This window comes from Ovis aries, chromosome 21 (genome assembly GCF_016772045.2).
Source record: "Ovis aries strain OAR_USU_Benz2616 breed Rambouillet chromosome 21, ARS-UI_Ramb_v3.0, whole genome shotgun sequence".
Classification (NCBI taxonomy): domain Eukaryota; kingdom Metazoa; phylum Chordata; class Mammalia; order Artiodactyla; family Bovidae; genus Ovis; species Ovis aries.
In genome coordinates this window covers 29,766,009-29,780,413 of record NC_056074.1, presented here as the reverse complement: position 1 = coordinate 29,780,413, position 14,405 = coordinate 29,766,009, and the positions used below count along the sequence as shown (strand labels likewise).

Here is a 14,405-nt window from a genome sequence, read left to right as displayed (position 1 = left end):
ACATGTCCCTTCTTGTTCCTCCCTGTCCTGGGGGCTGAAAACTGCCCACTGGGCAGTGGGTATCACTTCAAAACACTCTTCAGGTAGAATCAGCACTGCTTGTGTAACAGAATGTTCTTGGTGTTGAGACTGAGCTGCACGGATAGACCGGGTACGTGGTTTCAAGCCTAGTGATCTTTTAAGCAAATCATATCTGTCATGGTGCACCCCATCTCTTGAAAACCCATCCTAAAAGAGAACAGCTCTCCAAAGATGGGCTGGCTGCCACACCAGGTGGCCACAGAGGCCTGCCTTCTTTTCCTGACTGTAGGGACAGGTAGGCCTCTGCCCTGTCCAGCACCTCTGCACAGCTTGGGAAATTTCCAGCTGCTGCCCACATGGCCGCAGCTTGTGAGTTATGAATTCAGTAATGTTTGATTCCGTAGAGGGAAGCATAAAAAAACACTCACAGTACTGTCATCTTTCAACAGGTTCAAGGAGCAGTTCCGGTTCCGGAGAGGCCGTCTGAACCCAGGGGCCTGGGTGACCCTGCACCTGTCCTGGTTGGGGATGGCGGGGCCGCTGCGCAGTGCCCAACCTCCGCTCCAGCTCCTCAGCCCGTCCTTCCTGAAAAGGTGCGGGAAGGTGCCAGGGCGCCCGCGCTGCACCTGCGCGCCGAGTCTGTGCCCGCGCACGCCTCCTGTGGCTTCCCCACCCCGGCGCCCCCCGCCAGGACCATGGAGAGCAGACTGGCCGCGGCCCTCCACTCGGGCAGCGCCGACGGGGCGGGCGGCGCCGGGTACCACTCCTTCGTTGCCGCTGCCTCCGCGGAAGAAACCTTGCCTTTGCCCCTCCCTGTCCCACAAGCCAAGCACGGCCCTCTTAAGACTGCTTACCCCACGTTCGCCAGGCCTGACCTCACCACGGAGCCCTTCGGTCCAGAAAACTGTCTGCATTTCAGTATGACCCCAAACTGCCAGTTCCGCCCCCAGAGCGTGCCACCCCATCACGGGAAAGCGGAGCCGCACTCAGTGTATGCGTCCAGGTCGGAGCCACCAGCCTCCACGGGCCCCCGGTACAACACGTACGTGGCCCCCGGGAGAAGCGTGTCTGGACACCAACCGAAGCCGTGTAGCCGGGCAGAGTACGTGTCCTCACTGAGCTCGTCCGTCAGGGGTGGCTGCTACCCCGAGGACATGCCGCCGTACCCCACCATCCGCCGGGTGCAGTCTCTGCACGCGCCTCCGTCCTCCATGATCCGCTCTGTCCCCATCTCCAGGACAGAGGTGCCCCCAGATGAGGAGCCCGCCTACTGCCCACGACCCCTGTACCAGTATAAGCCATATCAGTCATCCCAGGCCCGCTCGGACTACCACGTCACTCAGCTGCAGCCTTACTTCGAGAACGGCCGGGTGCACTACCGGTACAGCCCCTACGCCAGCTCGGCCAGTTCCTACTACAGCCCCGACGGCGCTCTGTGTGACGTGGACGCCTACGGCACGGTGCAGCTGCGGCCCCTGCACCGCCTGCCGGGCCGCGACCTGGCCTTCCTCGCCCCGCGGCTGCAAGGCAAGAATGTGTACGCGTTCGCCGGGGGTGCGGCCCCGCGCGCCCGGCCCAGCGTGGCCAGCTACTTCCCGGCCAATGACCACAGCATGGTCCACATGCCCCCGGTGGCCGACGCGAAGCACGCGTACGCCTCGTGGGATCTGGAGGACCTGGAGAAGTACCGCCTGCAGTCCATCCGCAGGGAGAGCCGTGCGCGGCAGAAGGCCAAGGGGCCTGTCGTGTCCCAGTATGACAACATGAGCCCGGCCGGCGCGCCGGATGACCTGGGCAGCATCTATGTCATCCACCTGCGCAGCAAGTCGGATCCTGGGAAAACTGGACTCCTCTCCGTGGCTGAGGGCAAGGAGGGGCGGCACCTGGCCAAGGCCCTGAGCCCCGAGGGGGAGGACCGCTTCTACCGGAAGCACGCGGAGCCGGAGCTGGAGCGCGTGCCCCACCACCAGGGCGGGTACGGCAACGGGCAGCCGGAGAAGCCGTGCCTCCCCCAGAAGCAGAGCAGCGTCAGGAACCGCAAGCTGCACGACGCGGGCTGCAGCCTCCCCGAGCACAGGCCGCATCAGGAAGCAAGCCATAGGCAGCTGTGCGACCCGAAGAATGGGCCCCCTTTCCCCCAGGGAGCCGGCCCGCTAGACTACGGGCCCAAAGGGCTTCCAGACCCTGCCGAGCCTGTCAGCTACCTTAACTCTGGAGGGAAATACGTGCCGTCAGGGCCGGAGTCTTTAAGACCGAGCCACAAAGAGGTGCGGCTCCCCAAGGAGCTAGAGCGGCCGCGGGCCCGGCAGCCCCCGGCCGCAGAGAAGCACCCCAGAGACTGCTACACGGAGGAGGAGCACCTGTCGCAGTCCGCGCTCCCGCCCCCTAAGCCAGAGAGGAGTCACAGCCTCAAACTGCACCACCCTCAGAGCACGGACAGGGACCCCGGCGTGCTGTACCACTACCACACCCACGGCAAGCGCCCGGGCCGGGGGACTGCCGGGCCGCAGTACGATAACCTGGAGGGCTACCACTCCCCGCCCCAGCACCAGCGAGGGGGCTTCGGAGCAGCGGCAATAGGCCCGTACATGCCCCCCGGCTTCCCCCACCCCCAGAGCAGGACATACGCCACCGCTCTGGGGCAGGGCGCCTTCCTGCCCACAGAGCTGGCCTTGCAGCCTCCTGAAACGCAGGTCCATGCAGAATGAGCCCCGGGAGCAATAGAGTTGACGCAGCCTCTGCTGGACAGTGGACTGTTCTATTTTTTTCAGTAACCAAAAAAAAAAAAAGCTACAAACCGCCCCCCCACCACATTAAAAAAAATAAGAAGAAAAACAAATCACCATCTTTTCCCCTTTTCCCAGCTTCATCACCACCTCTTCTACAGACTGTTGTCATTTTTGTCATTTAAAGATCTGAACGATTGTGAAGCACTGTGTTGAAAACCTAGTAAAGAAATTTGTTACAGACCATACTTGCCACATAGGGCTGATTTGTAAGAGCCTGAGGACTGCCTTTAATGGAATTTGAGTTTGACGGTGTCCTTCCTAGCACTTGCTGCGTCCTTCAGAGCAGCTGACACCCACTTCTTAAGGTCTTGTGTGCCCTGTCCTGTCCTGTTCCCACTTGCTTTCCCAGTAGCCACAGCCTTGCCCAGAGAGTCACCCGTTTTCCTTGTCAGGTCATACCTCCTTGTCTTGGAAGGGGCTGTGTGTTAAATTAGAGTGGAGAGAAACTTCTCCCTGAGCCTTCACATAAGACTGTTATTGGACATTTAACAAATTATAGCCAAAAAAAAAAAGGAATTAGGACTTTAAACATTTAATAGTCATTACAAAATGTCAGACCCATTAGATCCAGGCTGAACCATACTCTTCTCCTGGCTGCTCCACACACTTCAGTGAACAGGCTCATCCCACAGCAGAGGGGTTTCTAAGTTACAGTTAAAGAAACTTCTTAGGTGGAAGTCTGTGACCTTCGTTAGCACCAGAAACTACATCAGTGGTTCTAAGCTGCTGCCTGTCTTCAGTTTTTTTTTTTCTCAATAGTATTTGATAAATTGTGATCCTAGTGAAGTATTTTACACAATTTGTTTTCCTAAAGCAGTTTTTTTCCCCCTCATTTAAAAAACAATGAAAAACCAGCATGGTTTGCCTGGATAAACACACATAATATCACATGACTGTAAATTTACATATTAATTTGTTTCTAAACCAGGTATCCTGGGAATTCTTACAGTAGCTACAGGTTATTATCCATTAGTAAACTGAGCATTCCTGCAATAACACTTAGCACAGCCCATTTGACCTGCTGGAATTCTGGGCAGCCATCGTTTAGGTCCCAAGGAATTACCGTGTTGTGTCTTCCCTCTGTCCCTGGGCAATTGCAGTCTAAACTGTAATTGCCATCCACACCAGCATTTCAGGTTTAGTCCTCGCAACACTGCAGACATGTTAAACATGTTCCATATCCAGGACTTTCTTTTGAAAGTTTGCATTCCATTTTCTCAACCCACCCCACCACGAACGCCAGACCAGAAGGCAGTCCTGTATTTATAAAACGAGTTGAGATAATCATGTCATTCCATAACTCTTAATAATACTTGATTTTTATACATTCACATGTTTTAAATGCTCAAGTTTGTAGAAGACACTAGGAGAATTCCATTCCATTTACTGGATGGTTGCTGCTCTGGCTTTTTAAAACTTGGAACTAACGTTTATTTAGAGCAAAGAAAAATCTTTTAAGAGGCTAAATTGATGCTGCTATTATTGCTGTGAAATTGTGTAAAGATTAGGATTCATGCCAGTTTTTTTAAATCTAAAAAATCATGTGATTGCATTTTAAGGGTTTATATTTAGAAAAAGAAAATAAAGTTTTAAGAGCAACACATTTACTTATTAATATATGTGGAAATACTCTGTTAGGTGTTCTTTTGTTCCCCCAGAATTGATCGAAGAGATTCAATAAATATCATGGAGGAAATCCTGAAATTCTAGAAAAGGTCTGTGAAGCTCAGGCCTCAGTATAGACCCACCTGCTCTGTAGTCACAGTGGGAGGGAACCTGATTGGAAACTTCCGTTTAGCACACACATGAGGAGTTCCGTGCAGGAATTTGCTCTTTGGTGAATATGCAGCACTAATTTTTTTTCCAACCCTTACCATCTTTTTGTCAGTAGGCGACCGATGGCCGCTTTGAGGGAAGACAAGCCGTCTGAGCTCTCACAGGCAGCCCGGAGATTAGAGAGAGGAGCTGGTGTGGCCCCGAGACACAGATGGCTTTAGGAGCTGAGAGCCTAGAAAGATGTGGCTGAAGTCTGTCCAGTGTTCATACCTGTGGATTGGTCACACACACTGTTTACTCCTGAAACTAAAGTCTATTTTATAAAATGTTCCATGAGTGTGGAAATATCAGGTACATATTTTGAATACAGAAAAATGACTCAAACTCCTGGTAAAGGTGTGAAACATAAACTCTGCAATCTAGCGTTGTTTCACCGAGTGTAGATCCAGCCTTAACTTCGGGTGCAGTTACTGAGGGGCTTCGCCTGCATCCTTCCCTGTCTGGTTATCGCGGGTAGATGGCAGATCACTGTGAGCCAGCTTGCCTCAGCACAGCCACCTTGTTGATATATGACATTGCAGGGTGAGCAACCAAGTGTCAGCACTTTTACACTTAGACGTGGAGCCTACGATCAAGGAAACGGAGCTGCCTTACTCGTGAAACCCAGAATTTTAATTCTGTTGGTATTTTCACAGCCATGTCTCCAGATTTTATCCTTTTTTGGCAAAATTCTGATGCCACAGCTTGGTTTGATTGAAATAAATATTCCCTGGATGTCTCATCAGGGACTCTGCTGACAGCCCCAGAGATGCCACCTCCTTTCAGTAGATTTCATCTGAGCCTTATCGACAGCTCACCGTCTTCAGGTTCCTTCTAAAAACATGAAAGTCCCTGGGACGGTCCCAAAGACAGGGCCTGCACATTTTTATAATGGCAAAGCATTTTTTAAAAGGGTCGGGTTGAAATATCTAGGAATAATCCTGTAAAGAAGAGGGACCATTAATGTGAGCGGAGATAGACTAGGTCATTACCACACCTGAAGCAGCAATAGGTGTATACAGTGTAAATTTGAAATCCACCCTTTAGTTTCAAAAAAAGGAGCCTGCGAAGCCCATTTATCTGTTTCCAGCCCCGTCAGTCACCCATCCAGTATGTTGGCAGAGTATTGTCTGAGCAGTGTGTGTAAGGAGTATTAATGAAAGCAAAAGTATGTCAGAAAGTTACTTCCAAATGGTTAGAGGCATGTGACTTTTAGTACTGTGTGTTAACGGAATGTCAGGAATGGTATATTTTAACTGTGTGCAAGATAATGTCAGTGTGCACAGAGGGTCTTTTTTCCTTTTTTGATTAGTGCTGTTAGTGTTCAAAGAATAAAAATGGTTGTTTTACAGTTTAGATTCCAAGATAGCAAAATCTGATTTTTCAACCATGACCTGCATGAGAGAAGCATCCTAGGAAGTCTTAGCTCATACTTCTGAGTTCTTAACTTTAATTTATATAGTGTTTTTTTTATGTTTTAATATTTTTGTGAACTGGTGTAAATTGTTAATGCATATAAGCTTGTGTATTTTTGTAAATAGTTTGTGATTTATTTCTTGACCCATATGTAAATATTTAGAGTCTCATTTCTTCAAAGCTTATTTGAAGCTGAGTTGTGGGTTTGGGGTTTTGTTCGTTTGTTCCTTTGTTTGTTTTGGTTGGGGTGGGGGGCGGGGAGAGAAGGGATTTTGTATTCTGATAATCCAGACGGAGATATCTTGTGGTTTAAAGCAAATGTCCCACTGAAAGCAATTCAAATATCAAGAAAATTATTTCAGGTTAAAACACACTTCCTGTGTACGTGTTTGCTTTCTAAACCTAATGTGAGTTATAACAAAGTAGATGGGTAATCAGGGGTAATCGGGGCTATTCTGGCCAAAAGATGAGTGTTTCTATGACACAAATTCTTATACCAAAAAGATACTTTATTTAAGGGAAGGGGTTTAATTTCTCCTGTCTTCATCTTTCACAGTAGGCTGGCTGGCTGAATTTTTCCCCAGGGCAGACAGGCTTTTTGGAACTGCAGGCATCTGTACACTGGGCTGCCTCCTGGCTCCCAAGCTTAAGGTGCACAGGAGGGTGAACTAGCTTCTTAGGGTTCTCCAGAAGGGGGTTCTGTATACAGCCATACTTCTCAAGATTCCCACAAAGCATCCTGTGTACTTTGGAGTGAAATGACCAGACAAGAATCTCCTACACTTGGTCACCTGTTTCCAGCTGGTGTGTGGATAAAGATGAAGCATTCCAATGTGTCAAATGCTGTTGGTCACCCAGCTGTCAGATGGGGGTCCAGATGCATTCCTGTGCCAAAGTTCTCAAATGCTTCTCTATCAATCAGAAATTTTTGAAGGAAAAAACAAACCCAGTATCAAGCTATTGAAATTCTAGTTTTCCTACTAGGAATGATAAATTACAAATCATTCTTCATCCTAAAATATTAGGGCCTGTCACTTTTTTGCCAGTCATTCAGAAGGAAAGTCACCTGTTCAGTACAGGTGACCCTGGTGTACCCATCATGTTCTGTCTACCTGCTACCACACTGCAGACCGGAAGCAAGGTGTGACATCTGCTTCCAGTAAACATGCCCAGCCTGAACACATGTTCCCATGGAGACTGCTGCTCAGAGGGGATAAAAGACATAGATGACATCTCCACTGGGTCTTCCACTGTCCTTAATTTTCTGAAGTTCTCATTTCCATACCAGCTATTACCAAATGTCCTTCATACTGATGAAGATAGAGTACCTTCCTCTTAAAATGTATATTTACTTATCACTGAGAAACAGTGGTGAATACATTGGTGGCGTTTGAAATTTTCTTTTGTGGTTCTACAGGAAAGGGCACACTATAGTAATATTGACTCCCTGTTACATTAAAATTTCGAATACCTCCAAACACCTGAAATAAGACATTTTAGTTGCCATGTGTCTCACATAATTGCATAATTGAGAATGTATGTCTTAAAAAGAAAATTGAGATTTAATTGTTATTTTAAATATTTTAGTTAATTATAGTATTTCCAGAATATATTTCAAGTCACAAACTTCTTTTGCTGTTAGTATACCTAAGGACTCAGCATTTACACCTGTGGATCACTGTCCCATAAGATAGTGATACGGTCAAGACACACTGAGTTAAAAAGTGTTTGCTTCTACACATACCAAATGCTCTACCATGCCAGTCTATACATAAGAGTCCTATCACGGTCCTGTGTTTGTTTGTTTTTTTATTTCCTAAACCCTCCTTTCTGACGTTACTTCCTGCCACTGTCTACATGCTACCTGTCAGACTTCCTCTAAATAACCATTCAAAATAAATAAGCTTGTCAAAATGATGAGTAAAATTCTGAACGATTGGGGTTTTGCATCTGTATTTCATTACTTAGAACCTCTGATTCTTTTCTCCTAATAAGGTACTTGGATAGCTAGGTTTCAGAAGATGAGATTATTGTGTAAGATGCTTAGAAGGGAGAATAAAAGACTCTAAGAGTTCTCCCTACATTTGACCTTTTGTGAGAAAGCAATATGATTAGACACAATGGCATTTTCCATGCTAACAGCTCCGCAGAGAGGAATGCTGACCCACAGAAGACATCCAGCTCCTCCATGAACTCCAGGGGGAAGAGAGGAGTGCCAGACACATAACTTAAGTTGCCACACAGCCATTCAGTTAGTGCCCTTTTTTTCCATTTCCTAAAAACATCTTGCAAAACATCCTGAGATTTCTCAGCCACATGTTCATGCTTTAAACTGGGCAGATACTTCTCAAACTTTAGACTCCATATAAAGCAGCTGGAGGGCAGTTAAACATAAGACTCCTAGGGCAACCACCAGACAGTCTGGTGGGGCTAGGGTTGGACCCAGGAATCTACAGTTTTAGCCCCTATTGCCTGATTCTAGCACAGGTGGTTGAGATGTACTTGACAGCAGATGGAATGGGCCCCTATCAGAGGGAAACCAGTTCTAGTTTCTAGAGCTTTGCCACTTTTTCTCATTCACACCATGGTTCCCCATCTCTTTAGTGATTCCAGAAGTTTATCATTAATTTCTCTATCCCTGTGAATAAATATTAAGCCCAGGTTCAATTATTTATAGCAATGAAAGATAGAAAAATTATGTCTAATTGACCTGACAAGCAATACAGAAAAAAAACATTCTCTAAAACTGGTAAGGTGCTCATGACTGTTTATAACATTGTCTCCTATTATACACCTACATAGTCAAGGTCTGTACCGTTGCCGCCCATTATACACTTAGACAGGCAAGGTCTATACCATTGTCTCCTATCATACAATTACATAGTCAAGTCTCATTTGTGAAACATTCAAGCTGTTAGGAAGTGTAGTTCATGTGTATTGCTATTCACACAGTCAATTCAAACACTGTATTAAGGGATAACAGAAATAACCCTTTGAACCAAGTGATCTGCCTGCCTTTCTCATCAAAACCTTTACAAGAACTATCAGCACATAATTCAATACTTGACTCCTCAGTTGTGTGTATTTTATCAACTGTGGGCAATAGTATAGAAGTGTTTTGAACAGCCATGGTGACACTGTGCTTACCACATACTACGGTACCAGTCGCTGCTGTAAGCCTTGGGCGTCTATGAACTCATCTGTTCCCATTAGTTTACAGATGAAGCCAAGGCGCACAGAGGTTAAACCCATCACCACTGCCGTATACAGCTAGTGAAGAGTGAGGGAGCTGAGAGTCAGACCCAGGTACTCCTGAGAAGCTTATGCTCTAATAAAAGCAGACTTTAGAGTTGAGTAACTGAATCCTAACTGTTACAAACTCTAAAACCCTTAACTACTAAGCCTTTCTAAAATGCATGCTAAACCATGGCTTTCTCCTCTCTAAAATGGGAATAATAATAATAGTACCTACCACTTGGGGTTGCTGTGAGAACTAAAGTAGATAATGTCCCTAAAGGGCAAAGCAGGAGAGCAAGTACCCGGTAAAAGTTGTCCAGGCTTTGTATTATGGGATGATGCAAGATTGTGCAGAATTAAGGAAGAGAAGATTCTGTTATATATCATTAAGAATTTAATCAGTTGGGTCAACATTTCTGTAAAACTGGAGGGTTTCACATAGTTGACATATCTTGCAGGAAGAGAATCTTGACTAGTAGAGAGAGATGCAAGATGTAATTTGGTGGTTAAAAGGAAACTTCAGAGGGAGACTGGTAGTGCAGAAAGCCCTTACTTTCTGTCCCGAGCCCAGGTTCCCTGCCCAAACCGTACACTCAGCTAAGGATGCCCTTCTCACGGGAGGCGATTTCTCCTCACTGGGTTCTCCATCAGAGAGTCTTCCTTGATGACCCAGTTCAAGACCACTGGATCCCCTCACCCTCTTAATTCTCTAAATAACACTTATTCAGAAAAGATTTGTATATTTTGCCTACTAATTGTCCGCATCCCTTCACTGATTTCTAAGCCCTACGATTCCTTGACACACAGTATGTATGCGAATAGGCTTGTTGAATGAATGAATGAAAAATGTTAAAGAAAGAGACTACCATATGACCTAGCAATCCCATTACTGGGCATATACCCTAAGGAAACCACAATTCAAAAAGACACATGTACCCCCAATGTTCATTGCAGCACTGTGCACAATAGCCAGGACATGGCAGCAACCGACATGTCCATTCACAGATGAAGGGTTAAGGAAGTTGTGGTACATATGTATGGTGGGAAAGTGAAGGTCACTCAGTCGTGTCCGACTCTTTGAGACCCCATGGACTATACAGTCCATGGAATTCTCCAGGCCAGAATCCTGGAGTGGGTAGCCTTTCCCTTCTCCAGGGGATCATCCCAACCCAGGGATCGAACCCAGGTCTCCCGCATTGCAGGCAGATTCTTTACCAGCTGAGCCACAAGGGAAGCCCAAGAATACTGGGGTGGGTAACCTATCCCTTCTCCAGCAGATCTTCCCAACCCATGAGTCGAACCAGGGTCTCTTGCATTGCAGGCGGATTCTTTACCAACTGAGCTATCAGGGAAGGTGTGGTGGAATATTATTCAGCCTTTAAAAGGCATGAATTTGAGTCAGTTGAACTGAGGTAAATGAAACTAGGGTCTGCTATACAGAGTGAAGTAAGTCAGAGAAAAATAAATATTGTATATGAATGCATATATATATATAGGATCTAGAAAAATAATACTGATAAACTTATTTACAGGGTAGGAATAGAGACACAGACATGGAGAACAGACTTATGGGCACAGCAGGGGAAGGAGAGGGTGGGACGAATTGAGAAAGTAGAATTGAGACATACAGACTACCATGTGTAAAATAGCTCATGAGAAGCTGCTATATAACCCAGGGAGCTAAGCTCAGTGCTCTGTGATGACTTAGAGGGGTGGGATGGAGGGAGGGAGGGAGGAGGGAGGGGACATACATATACTTACAACTGATTCACATTATTGTACAGCAGAAACCTACACAAACTTCTAAAGAAATTATCCTCCAATTAAAATAAAATTTTAAAAAAGAAAGAAAGAAAGGGGTCATAGAAACAATAACTCTAGAAAATTCCTGTTTTGGCCACGCACAGTCCTGCGGGGAAGAGCTGCCTTTGTAACCAGTAGGCATCTCTAGACACCGAGACCTGATCTTTCCGCGGCCTGGAGAGCAGGATTTCAAAGAAGCCACCAGATGGTGCTGGTGACGCGCTGATTCCTCGAAAGTGTCCTGTGTGTGGGCCAGGGCGGCTGGGACCTCTGGATGCTCCCTGGGCTGCTTTCTCGCTCTTCTCTTCTCACCCACTTCCACAAGGGCACTTCAAGGGCACGGACGTGGACTGGAGAGCTGATATGAAGAGCCAGCCATGAGAACAGGAGGGTGAGACTGGAGCTGTGACACACAGGACCTAGATGAAAATGCCCTCTGTCCCAAGAACGCTAGGGAGAGGTTGCTTTCATTAGGAGACTTGATATTGTCTAAGGATCATTTCGTGGTTTTGTTTATTGCTATTTTTAGGAAATGGCATAAACGTTTGGAAACAGACGTCTCCATTTTCATAGGCTGAGTCCTGGAAGGGTTTCTGACCTTCAGCAGAGTTTCCAAACCTGGACACATCAGAATTCCCTGCCGAGTTTTTTTTTTTTTTTTTTTTTTAATATATATTTCTATGCACCACTGAATGAATTGTCTCTTTGATGGCCAGAGAACTTTTTTATAAAAAACTTTTTATTTTTTATTGGGGTATAGTGGAAAAGCCCCTGAGGCTGGGAAAGATCGAGGGCAGGAGAAGGGTGACAGAGGATGAGATGGTTGGATGGCATCACCGACTTAATGGACACAAGTTTTAGTAAATTCCAGGAGATAGTGGAGGACAGAGGGGCCTGGCATGTTGCTGTCCATGGGGCCACAGAGTTGGACATGACTTAGTGACTGAACAACAAAAATACCTGAATAACAATGTTGTTATGGTTTCAAGTGAACAGTGAAGGGACTCAGCCGTATATATACATGGATCCATTCTTTCCAACTCCCTCTTCCATCCGGGTTACCAAAAAGCATTGAGCAGAGTTCCCAGTGCTGTATAGTAGGGCCTTGTTTGTTATCCATTTTAAATATAGCAGTGTGTACATGTCCATTCCAAACTCCCTACCTATCCTTTCCCTCATCCTTCCCACCACCTCTGCTGGCAACCTGTATTTTTAAATGGAACTCCCCAGAAGAATCAGTTTCATCCATGATTTAGATGCCATCATTCTTGGAGAGGTGTCATCCCCCAGGCTCATTCTAGAACCAACCCTCTCTGCCCACCACTCCCTGGCCTGTCGGGGGCTCACCTAGCCTCACACGGAAGGAAAAAGCAAGGGCACTTTACAATCCAGGTGTGTGCAGCCTCCTTCACTCTTTCTCTGAGCCTAAGTGAAAAGACAGCCTCCAAACTGAGAAACTGAGCAGCCCCCAACTTAATCTGCCATATATTCTCAGGCTTCTTAGGGTTCGGATTAGGGAACAAAGTTTTCAGACTTTCCCATCCTGAATTGAGCTTTTAGGTTTACAAAGGGCTGGAAACATAAGTGTGGTCTAAAACAGGTGGTTCTAACTTTCCCAAGCCCAACAGTTCCATGGGGCCAAGAGCCGTGTCTCTGGCTTGTTTCGCTCTCTTAATGATACATTTTGAGGAATAAAGTCTTAATTTTATGTAGTCTGCTTTATCAATTTTTCATTTATGGTTGGTGAATTTTATGTCCTATTTAAAAAGTCATTCCGTACCATGAGGTCACAAATTTAGAAATTTTATTGTTTTACCTTTTATACTGTAACTTATAATATAGCTGAATTGATTTTTCCATATAATGCGTTTGAACTGTGCTGGTGGAGAAGACTCTTGAGAGTCCCTTGGATTGCAAGGAGATCCAACCAGTCCATTCTGAAGGAGATCAACCCTGGGATTTCTTTGGAAGGAATGATGCTAAAGCTGAAGCTCCGGTACTTTGGCCACCTCATGCGAAGAGTTGACTCATTGGAAAAGACTCTGATGCTGGGAGGGATTGCGGGCAGGAGGAGAAGGGGACGGCCCAGGATGAGATGGCTGGATGGCATCACGGACTCGATGGATGTGAGTCTGAGTGAACTCCGGGAGATGGTGATGAACAGGGAGGCCTGGCATGCTGCGATTCTTGGGGTCGCAAAGAGTCGGACACGACTGAGCGACTGAACTAAACTGATGATATGGGGTGAGTTTAGCATTTTTTTTCTATATGTATATAATTGTCTAACACCAATTATTGAGAAAAATTTCCTGTTCCCAAAGGTAATCAATTCTGTATTTATTATAAATCAAATGTTTGGATAGTCGTTTAGATTCACTCATTTATCATTTTCATTGCTCATTCATTACCATATCTTTGAACTTCTATGTGGGATCTTTTTAAAATTTATTTATTTTCTTAATTTTTATTGGAGTATAGTTACTTTTTCAGCTTCCCTGATAAGTCAGCTGGTAAAGAATTTGCCTGCAATGCAGGAGACCCCAGTTCAATTCCTGGGTCAGGAAGATCAGCTGGAGAAAGGATAGGCTACCCACTCCAGTAATCTTGGTCTTCTCTAGAGGCTTAGCGGGTAAAGAATCCACCTGCAATTTGGGAGACCTGGGTTCACTTCCTGGGTTGGGAAGATCCCCTGGAGTAGGGAACTGCTACCCACTCCAGTATCCTGGCCTGGAGAATGCCATGGACTGTATAGTCCATGGGGTTGCAAAGAGTCGGACACGACTAAGCAACTTTCACTTTCAAGTTGCTTTACAATATTGTGTGAATTTCTACTGTAAGCAATCAGCTATGTACCCTGTGGGCACGCTCAGTTGTGTCTGACTCTGCGACCCCATGCACTGTAGCCTGCCAGGCTCCTCTGTCCATGGGAGTTTTCCAGGCAAGAATACTGGAGTGGCTTGCCATTTCCTCCTCCAGGCGATCTTCATGGCCCAGTACGGAAAGCACGTCTCCTGCATTGTCAGGCAGATTCTAAACCACCCAGCCACCGAAGAAAAATCAGCTGTACATATGCATATATTCCCTGTTTTGAATTTCCTTCCTGTTTGTGTCACCACAGAGCATTGAGTAGAATTTCCTGAGTTATACTGTAGCTTCTCATTAGTTACGTATTTTCTGTGTGTGTTAGTTGTTCAGTCAGTCGTGTCCGACTCTGTGACCCCAAGAACTGTAGTTCACTGGCTCCTTCATCGGTGGGATTCTCCAGGCAAGAATACTGGAGTAGACAGCCCTCTATTCTCTTCTCCAGGGGATCTTCCTGACCCA

The 14,405-nt window shown here is 46.3% G+C and overlaps 1 protein-coding gene across 6 annotated transcripts in view; it reads left to right on the top strand.

Moving 5' to 3' along the window:
* ARHGAP32 (Rho GTPase activating protein 32) overlaps window positions 1-6,414 on the top strand; it is a 197,755-nt gene extending 191,341 nt beyond the window's left edge. For all 6 annotated transcript variants that reach the window (XM_042238117.2, XM_027959915.3, XM_042238116.2 and 3 more), the window contains one exon: window positions 471-6,414. In XM_042238117.2, coding sequence (XP_042094051.1) covers window positions 471-2,729 — 2,259 coding nt within the window. In that variant the 3' untranslated portion in view covers window positions 2,730-6,414. The remainder of the gene's footprint in view (window positions 1-470) is intronic.
* Window positions 6,415-14,405: the final 7,991 nt, after the last annotated feature.